The sequence below is a fragment of the Penicillium canescens genome (assembly GCF_028828765.1).
Source record: "Penicillium canescens strain IBT 15451 chromosome Unknown utg000005l_segment0_segment0, whole genome shotgun sequence".
Classification (NCBI taxonomy): Eukaryota; Fungi; Ascomycota; class Eurotiomycetes; order Eurotiales; family Aspergillaceae; genus Penicillium; species Penicillium canescens.
Genome location: NW_026703967.1, coordinates 1478860 through 1494998, shown reverse-complemented (window position 1 = coordinate 1494998; position 16139 = coordinate 1478860). Strand labels below are relative to the sequence as shown.

At 49.6% G+C, this 16139-nt stretch overlaps 5 protein-coding genes across 5 annotated transcripts; 3 read left to right on the top strand and 2 right to left on the bottom strand.

The window, feature by feature from the left end:
- Positions 1-2337, top strand: N7446_008156 (grainyhead-like protein; the record flags this gene model as incomplete). The annotated part of the gene is made up of 4 exons (XM_058516901.1): positions 1-14; positions 79-222; positions 284-805; positions 864-2337. 4 exons carry the CDS (start codon positions 1-3, stop codon positions 2335-2337), a joined length of 2154 nt encoding a protein of 717 aa, XP_058370547.1.
- A 3102-nt stretch (positions 2338-5439) lies between these two features.
- Positions 5440-7376, top strand: N7446_008155 (uncharacterized protein; the record flags this gene model as incomplete). The annotated part of the gene is made up of 5 exons (XM_058516900.1): positions 5440-5533; positions 5602-5670; positions 5746-5811; positions 5897-6978; positions 6999-7376. The coding sequence occupies 5 exons, from the start codon at positions 5440-5442 to the stop codon at positions 7374-7376; spliced, it is 1689 nt and encodes a 562-aa protein (XP_058370546.1).
- Positions 7377-7803: 427 nt separating this feature from the next.
- Positions 7804-8204, top strand: N7446_008154 (uncharacterized protein; the record flags this gene model as incomplete). Its single annotated transcript, XM_058516899.1, has 2 exons — positions 7804-7889; positions 8024-8204. The coding sequence occupies 2 exons, from the start codon at positions 7804-7806 to the stop codon at positions 8202-8204; spliced, it is 267 nt and encodes an 88-aa protein (XP_058370545.1).
- A 32-nt stretch (positions 8205-8236) lies between these two features.
- N7446_008153 (uncharacterized protein) lies at positions 8237-9351 on the bottom strand (the record flags this gene model as incomplete). The annotated part of the gene is made up of 2 exons (XM_058516898.1): positions 8237-8937; positions 9009-9351. The coding sequence occupies 2 exons, from the start codon at positions 9349-9351 to the stop codon at positions 8237-8239; spliced, it is 1044 nt and encodes a 347-aa protein (XP_058370544.1).
- Positions 9352-11999: 2648 nt separating this feature from the next.
- N7446_008152 (CLH domain-containing protein) lies at positions 12000-16073 on the bottom strand (the record flags this gene model as incomplete). Its single annotated transcript, XM_058516897.1, has 7 exons — positions 12000-12286; positions 12353-13409; positions 13457-14621; positions 14674-15261; positions 15363-15631; positions 15682-15708; positions 15762-16073. 7 exons carry the CDS (start codon positions 16071-16073, stop codon positions 12000-12002), a joined length of 3705 nt encoding a protein of 1234 aa, XP_058370543.1.
- Positions 16074-16139: the final 66 nt, after the last annotated feature.

Sequence of the window (16139 nt, the reverse complement as noted above, 5' to 3'; positions counted from 1 at the left end):
ATGTTCAGCAACCGGTAGGTTTTGATCCTCAGTTTCTGGCATTTAGTTTCATGATTCTAACATTTTCTGGTGCTACAGAAACAGCACTCGAAAGCCTGATGGCGACTTCATCAGTCGCTTCCAACAAGCCTTCTCGGATGTCGTCCCTCGCAGAGGCAGCCAGGATTCCTCGAATTCACGACCAAATATTGACCAGAATGGAGATTCCATGATGCCTTCAACGTTAGTAAACTTGAAATTACCTAACATGTACAGTGGAGCTGATCGTGGTTTTCACAAATAGGACTATAGAACACGACATTAAATTTCCCACCAACGATCGCACTCCCCGAAATATGCAAGAATTGGGCCTGACCCCGTCATGGATGGAACCCGGTTCTTTTTCCATGATGCCTTTCGCCGGTCAACACTCTGGTCTTTATACGCCAAACTCCGGTGGAATGGGTGCTATCTATCACAACCAGGCCGGTGATTTGCATACACCAACAGGAATGCATATGATCACTCCACTCTCCCTTACCAACCCAATGAATGGAGCCCATCATCACCCAGGCAATGGCTTTGAACCCTTCAACCCACAATTTCTTGCCAGCATGCCAGAAATCAATCCGTATGCCCAGCAGGCGTCATACGCTCCAAGCGCATTTATGCACCATAATTCAAATTATAATGTTATGGATGAATCGCTCGATGATTCATCTGTCAATGACATGAATATTGATTCAGCATCTAATGTGACGGCCTCGACGGACTTCTCAGGCCCAGCAGGTCCAACTGAAGACATGTCTTATGCCAAGGGCGAAAAGTATGTCAATTGCCTTACATTTTCCCCTTCTCAATGCTAACCACCTGCCGAATTATAGATTCCGCTTCAGTGTCTCTCTTCGAGCACCAACGGCGATGGTTAAGAACGTGAGAGAAATTCCAGTGACTTATCTCAATAAGGGACAAGCATACAATTTGTCAGTCACGGATTCGAGCCCACCCGTGGGAACTTCTCGACCGATTCGATACAGAACCTATGTTCGCATCTCTTTTGAGGAAGAAGAGCAAAGGGCGAGACCATCTGCGTGTTGGCAATTGTGGAAAGAAGGTCGAGGTTCAAGCGAAGCCCACCAACGTGGTGGGAAGTTGTTGGCTGTCGAATACGTGGATCCCCTACAAGGCGGCGGCGATGCTCACAAGCACCGTCAAGTACAAGTCGAGAAATTGTCAGTCGATGGATTTTGCGTCACATGGACCGCCAATCCAATGACTGGTTCCTCGGATTGCAACATTCCCGTGCGATTCAACTTCCTTTCCACTGATTTTAGCCACTCCAAAGGCGTGAAGGGCATTCCCGTTAGACTGTGCGCGAAGACTGAACTTATCTCGCCAGGCCAAATGCCTGGCGCAGCGCGTGAAGTAGAGCTATCTTACTGCAAAGTGAAACTCTTCCGGGACCACGGCGCTGAGCGAAAGATGTCCAACGACGTTGCGCACGTCAAGAAGACTATCGACAAACTCAAACAGCAGATCTCACAGGCCGAAATGGGTGGTGGTTTCGCCAAGCGCAAACGGGGCAGCAACGCCACTGCAAAGGGACCCGACCGTTCCATGAAAATGATGAAGCACAAGCGTACTTGGTCACAGGGCTCAGATAACTCGGGAACGCCTTCTCTGGAAGACGACCTCCAATCAAAACTAAACGTGATGCAAGAGATGTTTTCATCAACTCGTTCAGTGAGCGTGTTTGGTTTGCGCGGCGATCAACAAGATGACCCCGATCTATACCCGATCCGATTGCCAGGTGACGGGGAGTCCGTCAAATTTGAGACTGTCAGTCGGACTAAAACTGGCGATTTCTCGTCTGCCGAAGCATTGATTCCTTCACCTGAAAGCAGCAATCCCTCTGAAAATTCTCCACACGCCTACTCGCGCCCGATGACTATCCAAAAAATTCCATCTGCCAATCAAGCCTCTAGGGGTTTCCTCGAGGCTGTTGGCATCGACTCCACCTATCGACCTCCATCGGAACGCCCGCCCAAGCCGATTGCCTGCTTCTATGCTAGGTTTTCTGGAAACGAGGAGAATCCCCAGGACTATTATCGAGCTATCTACTTGACCGAACGCACTGTCCAGGACCTCATGAAGCAGATTTGCAGCAAGCAACAAATCGACCCGGTGCGCATCGTGAGCATCAAGCACGTCAATGAAAAAGGCATGCAAATCATGGTGGATGATGATGTGGTCCGCGAGCTCCCTGAGGGACAAGATATGGTCGTCGACATCTCGACAATGCCGGGCTCGAATGTCGACGCGCCTGGATCCCCCATTGAGATCAAGTTGACCTTCTAATACTTCATCATCTCACTTCAAGCCTCCACCTCTGCTTTTCACTTCTGCTGTCTTGCAATCTTGCAATCTTATATTTCCTATGTCAATGGGTTGGCTTCTGTTTTCTACGGGGAGTTGAATACGGAGATAAAACACGAGTCTCCGAGCAATGATACCCCGTCATTTATGCCATTTTTATTTATGCCGTTTTTATTTACTTTTATTCTTCATTTGCAAACTCGGTGTTGCCTACCCCTATGACGATATATGAGTCGACGGGCCACGGGTCTGTTAATATACAATTTTGTGATTGTTCTGGTGATGATTTCGATCTGGTCGAGGGCCGAGCATACGTCGTTGATACCCCGTTCCCATTTTGACTTTAGTCCCGTCTGTTTGCTTCTTGTCACTGGCGTTTCCGGTTTGAGCGTTTGTCCTTATGGCTGCGGATTCTATTCATATCTTTTTCTGGATATGTATACGGACTTTGTATCATTTGATACAGATAGTCACCGGAGGACAGGGTTACAAGTCAACCAACCAAACCAACCACTCTGATGCACAGGTTCAGAATACGACGACCTTGCTTATTCAATTAAATTCGCTATAGTACATTCCATCCCAGACGTAGCACAAGGTTGATTGAAGAAACCCTTATTCTTGGCATCAAAAGCCGACGCGTCAACCTCGAGAAAGATTGACGATCGAATCCCCAGATCGGGTCGGCCGTGCGAGCAGGCAGAAAGGAAAATGTCCAAGAACCATAGAATAATATTAAAGAGGCGACACAAACTACGGCTTGCGCAACACTCATGTCCGGAGAGAAATAAGATTGAGAGTCCACACCAGAAGCTGGTCCCAGCAACCAGATAAAGCGGCAAGGGTTACTCGGACATCCGCCGCCGGTGGTCTATGAAGATCCCATGGACCGCTGTTTCGGGTTTATCTATACATGGTGATTGGCTGGGCGCTCAGACCGGCTGTCAGCCAACGGGTGTCCCAGGAGCCTTTTTCCCCAGTCTTTTGCTCTCATTTCGCAATTTTGGGGGCCTTCCGTATGAAAACAGTTCTATCAATCTCGCCGTACAGTACTAACTATCCGTTTCAGACAATCGAGCCACTCTTAATGCACAAATTGTACTTTCTCCTTTCGATCTTCCCCCGAGTCTCCAATCTTGGGTCCCAGACCCTCGGGTCCTCTTTTAGAGATTGCATCCATGGATCTGTCGTATCCGAGAATAGATTTCTAATCCTTCGTTCCTGGATTTGTCAAAACTACTGGCGTCTCTGTGTGCAATGTAAGTGGAGTTGCCCGGTCACGAGTTTCTCTTAGCCGCATTAGTGCCTGCCTTATGCATACGATGCAATAGCCTAGCCCTTCCCAGTATCACGCAAGTCCTCTGATTCAGAGTCAGTCCAGAATGTTTCTCCTGTCGATCGCTCTCTGCGATGAAACCCTTACCTCTAGCGCATCCGCTAAGTGGATCTTATTTTACTGACCACAACTCCTTCCAATCTACATATTCCCCAATGTCAGGGCTCTCAAAACCGTATGCAAGAGTATGCCAATTGTGTCCGGCAATTCAAAAACGCCGTCCATGCACACCCGTAAGCCACAATGATGTCAGATGCAGGAAAGTTCCTTGGAAGTGGAGACCTTGGTAGACCCCACATAACCCCGCGGGTCGTCCCGTTAGGATGGCCTCTCGTTTGGGCTTAGCTTTGTTACTTACCGCCTGTTTGCGGTATTTGTTGGAAATACAGTCTGTGCAAAAAATTCGGTATATTCGTATTTTTCGGTATCCTTCCGAAATGTGTGAACGGTGCTCAAATGATCCTGTTTATATTCGTAGATTGCTGCCATCCGCGGTTTTTTATTGGATTGTATTTATTTTCCTATGCGAAGCTTTTGCTGGCGGGAGGATCTGATCCGCGATTGTCAGCTTTTTTAAAGAGTGGGATCAAACGGTTTAGGGCTGCAGGTTGGAAATAGATAGAGATTTGTACCAAGTTTAACGTACAAGGTAGCCAATCGGAACCATATGATGGAAAAGGACTTGAACTCTTAAATATCACGTTGATGTTTGATTACTTTGTTCTGATCTCACCCGTCCCTGCTTCAAGTTGTGTGACTCTGCCCCTGGCAGCCTGACCGGCCCTCGGCATAGACTGCAGGGCTGATGTCTGAGTCGAAATAGAATCATAGTCAATACTTGCCATTAATAGATATCGAGGCTCAAGTGATGTTGCCTTTCTGCACTTGACCTGGTGTCCTATCTAAGTTTAGATTGCCGTTCACGCTAATCATGACGTTTAAAGTTTATATCCCGGCCATCACCTGCTATCACGTCCTATACTCGAACTCAATTCCCATCCTCCGGGCAACCTGGACTTGTAGCAGTCTCGCAGAATGTATGGCGAATATTAGCTTGTCCTCATGTCCTCATCAGCAGCGTGATACTTTGTACTTGACAAGTGGCATGCCAACCTCGTCTGACACCCCAACCTCTCTGTGGAAATGACATCTCTCTCCTGGAGTTCTACGGGTCAGGTAGTGAACTCAACTCTCTGGGGAGAATACCGACATCAGTCTTCACCGGTGCAGTTTGTCTATTGCATGATGGCTCTGCCAAAGCTCGAGCCCGCCTCGAGCGAGGAGATAATACATGCACGGCTCATTTCTTCCATTGTCTAGAAACCGTCTCACTGTGGTCATACGTCGAGATTTGCCGGTGTACCCCATTTTGAGTTTCTCTGAGAGTAACACTAGCAGTCATTTAGCTCAGTTTTCAGATAGGAACAAGATATACACCGAGGCCAAGTACTTCGCTTAAGCTTCAAGGGGAAGTAGTGACTTCTTCGTAGGTATCTCATGTTTCGATGTGAGAGTACGTGTAGCCGTAAAAGGAAAGAGGCACCAGCGTCGTTCCTGCCTCGAGAGCACCGGTTTGTCCCCTCAACCTTTGTTTACTATTTTTTCTTCCTTTCCCTTCTTCTTCTTCTTCTTCCTCTTCTCTCTCTCCTTCTCTACCACACTCGCTTTTGCCTTTCTCATCGATTTTTTCCTAGATTCCATCAAGAACCCATCAAAAAATCAACCCACACTCGTTGCTGCACGTCAATATGACTTCCTTGACGCGCATTAAGATGCTCCTCTTGATGGTTGTGTCCATGGTCTCCATGGGCATGGCTGCTGTGACTGATGTGACTGGTGAAGGTAAGTCTCTTTTTCCCACCGTCCCCCATGACAACAAACATCGTGTGACTAACCTTGCCACTAAACAGACTGCACTTCCATCGTGAAGGTTCTCCTCCAGAACCCTCACACTGGTGAATCCCACGTCGTCGGCGACGGTAAGTCATGATCCTTCCCTGTGCCTACCCTTGACCCATCTTGAACCCTACGGCTAATGATTGACACACACACAGCTAATGCTATCCCCGTTCCTGCTCCCAACTTGTTCGGCCGTGCTGTTCGCCCTGGTGATGGTTGGAGTAAGACCAGTTCCATATCGTTCGGGCAGAGATCTGCTGGAAGCACATCAACCTGATGGCACAATAAACTGACTTTTGATATCAGTCACGATCACCACCACCGAGACATCGTGCGTTCCTCGTGTCGCGTCGACTACGATTTCCATCAGTACTGTGGACCCTGTTGTTGTGTCCATAGTCAGCACTCCTCCAGTTATTTCCCACACTAGCACTGTGATCACATCTTTCACCACCACCGTGCTAGAGACTAGTACTGTCCCAACCACGTCCGTGGCTGTCTCTACTCCTGCCTCTGCCCCCACTGATGTGATCACCACTGTGGTGCCCGTTGTCACCTCGATTCATGTGTCTAGCACTACTGGGGTGTCGACTGTTTCTTCGAAATCTACCACTTCCAAAGCCACTGCCACTGCAATCGGGGTTACCACTCAGTCTGGTACTCCCATGTCTAGCAGCTTGGCAGCTGTCCCCGCCACTACATCTACCGCTACTGCTAAGCCCGTGACTTCTTCCCACGGTAGCACCGCTGAGACAACTTCTGCTTCTACTACCAGCATTGAGGTCACCTCCTCCAGTGTCACAAAGGCAGTTCCTGTCCCCGGCTCCACTGTGACTGGCAAGAACACTGACTTTGCGACTGAGCCTTGCCCCACTGGTACTGAGTTGACTCCTGCTGCTGGCAAGGTCACTGGTGTTCCTGTTGCTCCTGCTCCGACTCCGGTAACTTCTGAGATCGTTTTCACCATTACAGTTCCATGCAGTCACACTGAGAAGTGCCGCAGCACCGAGGCATATTCCACCAGCACTTTGGTTTTCTCTAACCCTACTGGCACTCACATCACTGCTCCCACTGCTCCAGCTGTGGTCATCATTTCTGCTCCTGAGACCTCCGTGGCCACTGACTTCGTCACTGAGCCTTGCCCCAGTGGCACCGAACTGGCACCTGCTCCTGCCGTCACTGAGATCACTGTGACTGTGGACATCCCCTGCACCGAGTCTACCAAGTGTGTCAGCACCCAGGTTGTCACCACTGCTATCTCGGTCTCTGTCGTGCCTGTAATGCCTATCCCGGTCACTGTCACTACTCCTGAGACTACCGAGGTTCCTGTTGCAGCCCCTGCTCCGCCTGCTGTTCCTAAGAAGGAGACGACAGAGGCCGAACAGACTGTTCCTGCCTCTGCCCCCAGACAACCACTCATGTTATTGCTCCGGCACCTGCTCCTACTCTGGAGACCACCATTCCTGAGTCTCCTCCCCAGGCCAAGATTTCCGCCCCGGTCCCTGAGACTATCACTGCAACCCACCCTGTTTCAGTCCAGACTACACTGGCTACTGTTCCTCAGCCCCCTGTGCCTAAGGGTTCTAATGTTCCTCAGAAAGTTCCTCAAAACGGAGAGTCTCAGATCGCTGCCCCAACTGTTCCCCACCCTGCCTCCAGTGAGTCGCAGGCACCTTCGGCTCCTGTCTTCAACGGTGCCAGCGCTGCTGGGTTTGTGGATGGTCGTCTGCTTACTATGAGCATTTTTGTTGTGCTCGCTAACGCTGCCCACTTTGTAATGCCGTGAAAACCGCTACATATCTTTCTTTCCATGCTGAGAGGCAAGCCTAGCCATCTTCGATGTAGCAATGGCGGCACCCAACATGATACTTATGGTTACGATGAAGGTTGAAGCAACCCCGATTTTGTGGGCTAGCATGCGTTGTCTTTCGTGGGGATGCAATTAGAGATCCCATTAATTTTGCAATATCTAATAGTGACTTCATTACATAGTTGCAGCTTAGCTGTCTAATTTCACAGAAGTTCACATTTCATTGCGTGCACATGAATAGTATTGGGTACCTTGTAACATGTAAATCAGAAGAATCAGTCCAAACAGGCCTCTTTGTCACACAAAAAGAGCCACACCATCGAAAGATTTAGGTCGTCAAATGTCGCCCAACCCCAAACCAAGCAATCAATAGACAAATACCGGAACAGAGAGTCCTGCCGTAATGTCAGGCCTAATATGTTCTTTGAAGTCGAAGGACTTCGCATCTGGCAGTATATCCCTGAGTCGATACCGCAAAGGGCTCAAAGGGTTCATGCTGACAGCCGCAACTACCATCGCCATTTGACTCTCCTGCACTGCCTTGGTAACAGTCAGATGCGCCTCCCCAATCAGAAACCTGGCACCCTGTAGCAATCCAGACACTGACCCTTCTTCAGTTACAGTCAGAATCCGCGTCGAGAGAATGGTCTGCAGCGGCCTGAAATGCCCATTCTTGCATGGCGCCGAACACGGTCGAACGAGCCCCTGTTCCGGGAATTCCAGACACCGTTGACTGAAGACAGCAAAACTCGACGTGTCCTGCGTATCCTTGACGACCCGAAACCAGTGATGCGCTTCCTTTGACGTGGATGGAAATACAGGACAGCTGACGGGGCTCAGGAGACCGGAAGATTCCCTTCACTATCTACACCCGAATGCTTAAGTGCGAGGATGGAGCTGATGATTACACGCCGGGATTCAATGCCACTGAAGGGCTTGCCCTGCCTGGGCATATCATCGCAATCTATATCGTCTACAGACCGGCACCGAGTCCAGCATGAACTGATGCAGAGTCTATCGCCGATCTCGTGCGCGCAATACATGGGATCATCGGTGGACTCGATACTTGCCTGAGAGAGGCGGAGTGCATCCCACAGCGTCACTCGCTGGGCGTTGCCGGTGCATGCAATCACTTCCAATCCCACGCGGAGATTGAGAAGGGGTACCAGTCCTGTGCCTGGCTTCGCACAATCTTCAATGAGCATTGCCTTGAGTGTGCGCTTCAGGATCCGCTTGTACTTCTTTATTATTCCTGCTGTGACATATTGGCCGCCGACCAGTTGGACGTCATAGCCATCACTCATGTAGCTTGATTTGCATGTCCCTGGATACAGGAGCCGACAGGCAATCTGCTGATGAATGGTCGCGATTGACGACTTGCACTTTTGATTGACAACAAGGCCGACCTTGGTCTCACTGGTCGTCCCGATTAAGATCCTGGATGTATTGCTGAGTAGGATTGGCACTTCTGAACTCTTCTCGGTGAGGCATTCTGGAACCTCGGTTGTCCAGTGGATAAGGGGGTGTACGAGCTGGTCTGTTGCTCTCGTGGAAGTGCCACTATAAATCCTCTTTCTGTTCGAATGACTGGTGCTTCATCTGCAGTACCCCCAAGCAGCGACACAGGGCCCCACAGCTCTTGAAGGTCTTGAATGGTGATCGAAAGTTTCATTCCTTCTTGCTGCTGCTGCTCTTTCTTAGTACCTTGTCCCAAGATCCACGCCGGACCGCCGACGAAATCGTCGAGACAAGCCAGCTTCCGGGGCTGGAAACTATATTCATCCAGGCCAACAGCAATCTCTTCCATCTCTTTGTTCCAAACCTTGAGATCAAATCGGTACACATGTGAGTCAGTGAATGAAAGGAGGCCAATTGACAGCACGATGCATAGACCACGAACAAGCCCCTCCAGATTAGAACTAGAGGACACGTCTTCTCGAACGCTGAGCATTTCGTGGATCCAGGTCTTTGTCAAAGCTGCGAGTCCCACGTCGTCGAAAGAGTCACGAAGGCTCTTATATTAGCTCATAAAATGATCAATATGGCTCAATTACACATGGATAGCATCTGCGATACCGTCTCGGCCCCGGTCTACCAATATAGTCATGGTGTTTCCGCAAAATTCTCGAGACCGCAGATACACAAGCGCACTTCTCCAGTCTTTGAGATAATTGTAACAATCATCCAGAGACATTAGCTTGCTATATGGCCTTTTGTCCATGCCCAGAGTTTGAGCGGTTTTCAACTCAAGGTCATCCAATTCACTAAAGTACTGAGCTGCGTACAAAACATGGCTCATACCTTTTGTTTCGGATATGCCAGCATCAATGGAGTCTTCATCAATATCTGGTCTTGTGATGCTTGTTGCATTCGAACGAGCACTCGACGAGTCAGAGTCAAAGCGAAGAGTTGATTGTCTTCGGTGTGTCGCAGCTGTATGCTGTATTCCCGTCCCAAAGGGTTCAGAGGAAAGCTCAGGATTCAAAAATCCTTCGGTATTGGTGCTACTTCGCAGCACTCTTTGCCGAGGAGGTAAAACTAGTACTGGGTTTATTCGGGGTCCCCATTCAAGTACAGATAGGCATATGTGATAACGGAGAGCAGTTTTGGGCTGCATTTTGCATTGGGAGCATTTGTCCCACCTATGGTTGCATCGCCTGCAACTTTTGCGGCCAGGAGAATTCTTGTCTGGGGCTTTTGTCGTTTTCGCCTCACGCTTGCGCTTCTTCTGTTGGGGCGGAGACACTCGAAGTCTCTCAGTCCGTTTTCCAAGTTGTGTTCCTCCTTTGGAGTCTTTGAAAGGTAATTACCCGTCGGCGTTATTTTGCAATGTGAAGCCATGCATAGGTAGAATTCATCCCAAGAGCTGGTAAGCCGGGAACATAGTGAACAGATGCTGGGGCATGGGAACCGGAAGCTGTTGTTTTGTAGATCGTGGGCAGTGGGCCTTTACAGATGCGTTTGGATGATATGTGTTCTAAGGCTGTCTTTACGATTGTAGCTCACAGGACAGTCGTGCTCCGAGCACCGAAATTGGTGCTCATTTAAGCAGTGCAAGGTAGCTAAATGTCGTTTAAAAGAACTAGGCGTTCCCATACCGGGCTTTTCCTGCGACGTATTGCATAGCATGCAGCGATATTTGACCCTCATGCTGGAGCCCGAAGCGGGAGGCGTTATCAATTGAGCCTCATGGCTTGGCCAATTAGTCTCTTGAAGTCGTGCATCTGCCTTTTGAAGCACGTCTTCCAGTTGAGATTTAGGCATTGTTAACTGAGCTTTGTTCAACGAAGGGATCTTGGCTGAAGCTGCCTGTGCAAGCTTCTGTATCTCCGAGAGATCATTCACATCCGGACGATGAATCGAGTTTTCTATTGGCTCCATTTCGTGGGTTACATATCAAGGCGGTATGCCGAGTAGGGGGACTGGTTCAGGGCGTCCATGTGTGCGGCCAAGGGCCGAAGAGCCATACGAGGTGAAATGGAAACTTTGGTCAGATAAATCTGGCCAGGCCTCCAGTTCGGAGTCAACGGAAAACCTAGATTGTATATCTTCTTCAAGGTATTCTTCTTGGAGATGCCCTGGGAATGGAATTCCAGTCCTTGCGGTTACCATGAATTGAACACCGTCTGGATCATATTCGTCAATATCAGACTTCTTGCGACAACTGAATTACTCGAAATTTGAGATATGGAGAAATGCAAACGATGCCCCACGTAGGCTGATATTGCCCTTTTAATCATATTCGACATCCTGGTCATGCACAGCCTCATTTACCCGGGCACAGGGCGCAGGCCGGCTGCATGTTGAAGTGAGATTGGTGCATCGTAGGGGCTTGGACGAATCTCGACCAAGTGAGAGTCTTCATTTAGGTTATTCAATCCCCGGGCTCCTCGACTTCCTACCTCCAAACCAAGTCCAGACACTTAGAGCTTTGGGTTGACTATACCTTTGAGAAACGTGTCATGTGATATATAGAGCCCTGCAAAAGACGACATGGAACGGCTATTCTTGCACAGCCACCATGTACGGTCCCGGCTAGCAACATTTTAGCCAAGACCCTCTTTCATGGGATTTTGCTCCAATGGAGACCCGTAGGACGAGATAACAAGCTTGAGATACAATACATAGCTTATCTGCAGCATGCTAAGCCACATGGCCTATAATGGCGGCGTTGTTCGCAAAATTCAATTGCCAACTGTACTAGAAACATACCTAAACGGGTATAGCACGTATACTGGGTAGCGCCTCCCTCACAGGTCATCGGTCGTGACTTTAAGCACAGAGATAAGAGAGAGAAATAATCACACGAGGTGTAAAAACTGAATTTATAATCGGATTGAAAACCCGGCGCCGGATGGGATAGCCAAATGCTTTGCGTAAACACTCACCTTCAAGGGATAGACAGGGACCAATGACAAAGGGTCTTGGAAGATGAAGATGAATGGCATGCAAATATCCCCCGACTTGGCTCCAGGCGACCTAAGAAAAGGCCAGGGTATCTCAGGGAAATAACGGAAATGCAGAGAATGTGTGGGTATGTGCACATGAAGTAAGTATACATAGGCTAGACAAGTGGTTGAGTGCCATCCAAGGAAGAGTTTAGACTTCGCCATCAACGCCAAGGGATTCAATCTCTCTCGTCAAAGCACAGATCCGGCAGCCGTCGCCGATCTTATCTCGTAGTATCCTTGCCGTGGTCACTTTAGGACCCACTGTGCGAGACGCAGTGGTAGAAGAAGGCTCGTTGACTGGAGACAAGGCTCGTGGAGTTCGATCTGCAGATCGATCACGGCTGCTTGTGCCCGATTGTTGCTGTGATGTGCCTGGATGCAAGTGGGAAAGATGGAATACATGGCCACAGGCAAAGCCAACAAGGATTTCCCGCTCTAGTTAATTGAATTAGCATTCTTTCCGATGATCTAGTTTGGCCTTGATGGGACCAAGGAACATACCGTTTGCTCGGAAGGCGGCGTTACAGCCACCGCATCTTCCCTGTCCAGTGCCTGCAAACTTTTTAGCACCACTAGTCTGGGATAATTGATCTTGACTTTGGGCCTTGGCTGTGGGTGTCAAGCTGAAGTCTTCCTCTCTGTCTTCGTTGATATCGAACTTGATGCCGCGGCGCTGGCCTTTGCGCAGCGAGTCCATCCCAAGAGCAACCTCGCTTTGCATAACCCTGGCCGCGCCTTGGCTAATACTAGCTTGCAGATCGTGTTCACGAATTAAGCGAGTGAGACCTTCTCTTAATCCTTCGATTTCCAATCCGCTCGGGATTCGACGCACAAGCTTGATTGGGTCGATGGCTGTACCGGCCTCAACAAGAAGACCATGAATGAACTTTGGTTTATCCATCGAGTAGTCAAGTAGATCTTCCCACAGATCGGGGTCTTCCTGTGACTTTGCAAATGAAATGGCCTGTGACACATCTTTAAGATCTGACAATATCAAGTTCAAGGCCCGCTTCGTCTGGCCCATCTTCGACAAAAGATAAATCAACTCAGGCGTGAATTTGTGGTGCTCACATATGGAGGTGGCTTTGTCAAAGGAGTAAGAGATGCTCGTTTGGAGGAACTCCATCAGCAGAGGTCGGTCATAATCGGCGAATACCTCGACAGTCGTATCGGCGAAATTGTCAATGAGTGCTTTGCCTTCGTCAGCAGCCAGCTTGCTGGCCGCATCTCGAGCATGAGCCCCTCGCCCTCTTCGGGGTTTAGAGACTTCATGGGGTAGAGACTCGCCTCGCCAGAGCGCGCGAAGGTAGAAATAAAGAAACAGAAAACGATCTGCAGCAATTAACTGTGACACGACGGTTTCCGGAAGAACGATGCCTGTGTATGCTTCACTAACAAGAAGACGTGTCGGCTCAGAAGTTAATTCTTCCAACTCGAACTTGGTAGCCGACTTCATTTGATCCTTGGAAACGCGAATCATGATGAAAGCCGGGATGTCGTCCGTGACCGCGTCAAGCAAGCGGTGTTCCCTCACCAACGACATGGCTGCATCTCCATCCTGCAATCGAATATAGCACCGCAAAGCTTCGCGGTAACGCCCCCAACCAAGAACAATTTGGCCAGACAATTAGTGAGAGTTCGCCAGTCCTCGGAATCATCGCGCACTGATCCAGATTTCAGTTGTTCTTCAATGGCTGCTGCAATGGTATTTGCATCAAACAAATCAGATGGCCAGGTTTCGATTAGTTCTTTGAATTTAGTCAGGTCTCGAGACACGTAGTGGCGGAGAATCACTTCATATATCGCAGAAGACAACGACGGATTTAGGTCAACCGGAATGTGCGGGGTGATCTCGTCCAGTTTGCTTCTCTTGATGAAGATCCACGCCCAGTGCTCCCATCGTGGGGCATTGCGAATGACTTTACTACAAATCTTCGCAGCTTCAACCCACTTCTCTTGACTAATAAGTTGTTGAATCCAAAGCTCTCCGATTCGAGCCTTTTCTTGCTCTGCTGCAGAGACTTTCGGCCGGCCAGCTGTTGTAATTGATGATCGATCATCTGCAAAAAAGTCACCCAAACTGGTTTGTGACCTGCCGGCAGCTTCTGAGACAATGTCACCCAGGTCGGATATGGATCCTGCAGCTTCAGGATGTTCATCGACGAGGTTCCAAGCTTCCTCGTATTGACCGTGAGAGTCTAACCAAGACAGCCGATCCGCAAGGTCCCGCCTGACTGCAACAACGCAGTCATATGGACTGTGGACAAATATCTTGGCACCAGGAGCACCTGACACGTCCTGCACCTCTTTCGGGAGAGTCTCCTCGACCGAGTGTTTGGACATGAAAGACGGGGGAGCTCTAGCAGAGCCTTTGTCTCCGCTACTTGTGGTACTGCGTATGCTAGCACCTGAGCTAAAAAGGCGTGCAGGGTACATAGTAGCATCCAGAAGTCCGTAACCAAGTGCCCCCAAGGCACCACGATGAACAACTTGTCCCTCTGGAGTCTTCCACGGAGGCAAGACGCTAAGATGATAATCAGATGCCGAGAGACCTTCAAATCGGTTGATTGAAAGCGTATCGGCACTGATTTCTTCTTTAGTCTCAATGTCAATGACACGAAGTTCAGGCTCCAAGCCCCGTTTTCGATTGCGTGTTCCAGTGCCCCTTCCGCTATTAATAGTGTCATTTTCGGTTTCCATGTATGCGAGAATAACAAGAAGACGAGGCGTGTACAACGAAATGCCAGATACCACGCAATCTGTCCGCAATCTGTACTCGAAGGTCAGGTATGAATCGATGGGAAACTGAAAGCAGAACCTACATTGTGACAACCTCAGCAGAGCCCAACTTCTCGCCCTTCGAGGTCTTGCTTGCTCTTTCGGGGTAAACATCAATAACCCAGACAGTTCCTCCCCATCCGACGACAAGCTTTTCTACTTTATCAACAGACACGGTCGATTGCGCATTTGAGCTTGCCGGATTGTCGTTGACGTCAAGATTGTCATGGCTGTCTAAAGCAGACTGGTCAATCCATTCTGCGCGTGCTTTCCAGACACTGGCCATTTCTTCCCAGCCTGGGCGGTTCGGACGATCGATATGGCTGATCCGTTTCCAAGCAAATTCGGACTCGGACGAGTCCAGATGTAGATTGGAGCGCATAATCTTGATGCCCTCCTCGTTGACCCAGGTCACATATTTTCCAGATAAGGACCATCTGATAGTGCTAATAGCACCCTCGCCGCTGTGAACAATGGTATCCTTTCCACTATTGGAAGCAAGGCCCATAGACCCTAACCAGCTTGATGCTGTTGCGGCCGCGCCCCCCATCGTTGTCGAGTTGGAGCTCGCTCCGATACGACCGCCGGTTGTTAGAATCAGTTCACCTGCCCGGCCACCAGAGAGGAATGTCCTGTCACTTTTGTAATCGGGGGACAATGCGATCGACTGAACCGGGCGACCGAAATTGCGCAATAGCACATCCTTGGGGTCTACTAGCGACGAGATACAAACGTTGCCATCGATTGAAGAGGTTCCGATGTAAATGGAGTTCGACGGTATGTTGGATATGGATGCCTTGTTCGTCCTGCTTTGGCCACGAATGCTGCTGGTGTTGGTAGATGATCGTGTAGGGGGGAATGGTCATCCTGGGCTTGCTTGAAGGGGTCCTGCTTGAGGTTCGGAAAAGGAGGCAGGAAAGGCGATATAGAAATAGAAGTGACACTCGCTGAGTGCGCATGGTATACACGCAAAGACTGTAAGAGAGGCAAGGACATAACATGCTTGACAAGGTCAGCTCGTGGAGCGGCGCGCGCAGATGTGGCTGACTTACGACGTTTCCGTTATGTGTTCCGACAATCTGTATAGCTCGTTAGCTTATCAATTTCCGCTATTCCAGCCGAGAATTCTCACCATCTTGTCTCCTGCTACAAGGAAAGAGCTTGTCGCATCTCCATTGCGGTATACAGACCCCAAGTGCTTCGTGAGATATGCGTATTTGAGGCGGGGCTCTTCGTCATCGTCGTCTGATTCATCTTCCTCGTTCTCATCTTCTTGGTCCTCGTTATCGCTGCCATTTGAGCTGTGGTCATTTTCGAGTTGGCCTCCGTCCTGGGTATCTTTAGTTGAGTCCGTAGCTGATCTGCTTCGTGCAGTTGACGTGGAGTGCTCGGGAGTGCCCTGAACGGCAGTTTCATTCGCCGGTGTCGCGCCAGGCGCGTCCATGGCGGGTCCCTCTCAGCACCTGCAGCTCCGGGCTGTTTTGAAGTGGAATTCGACGGGTTGAAGTTG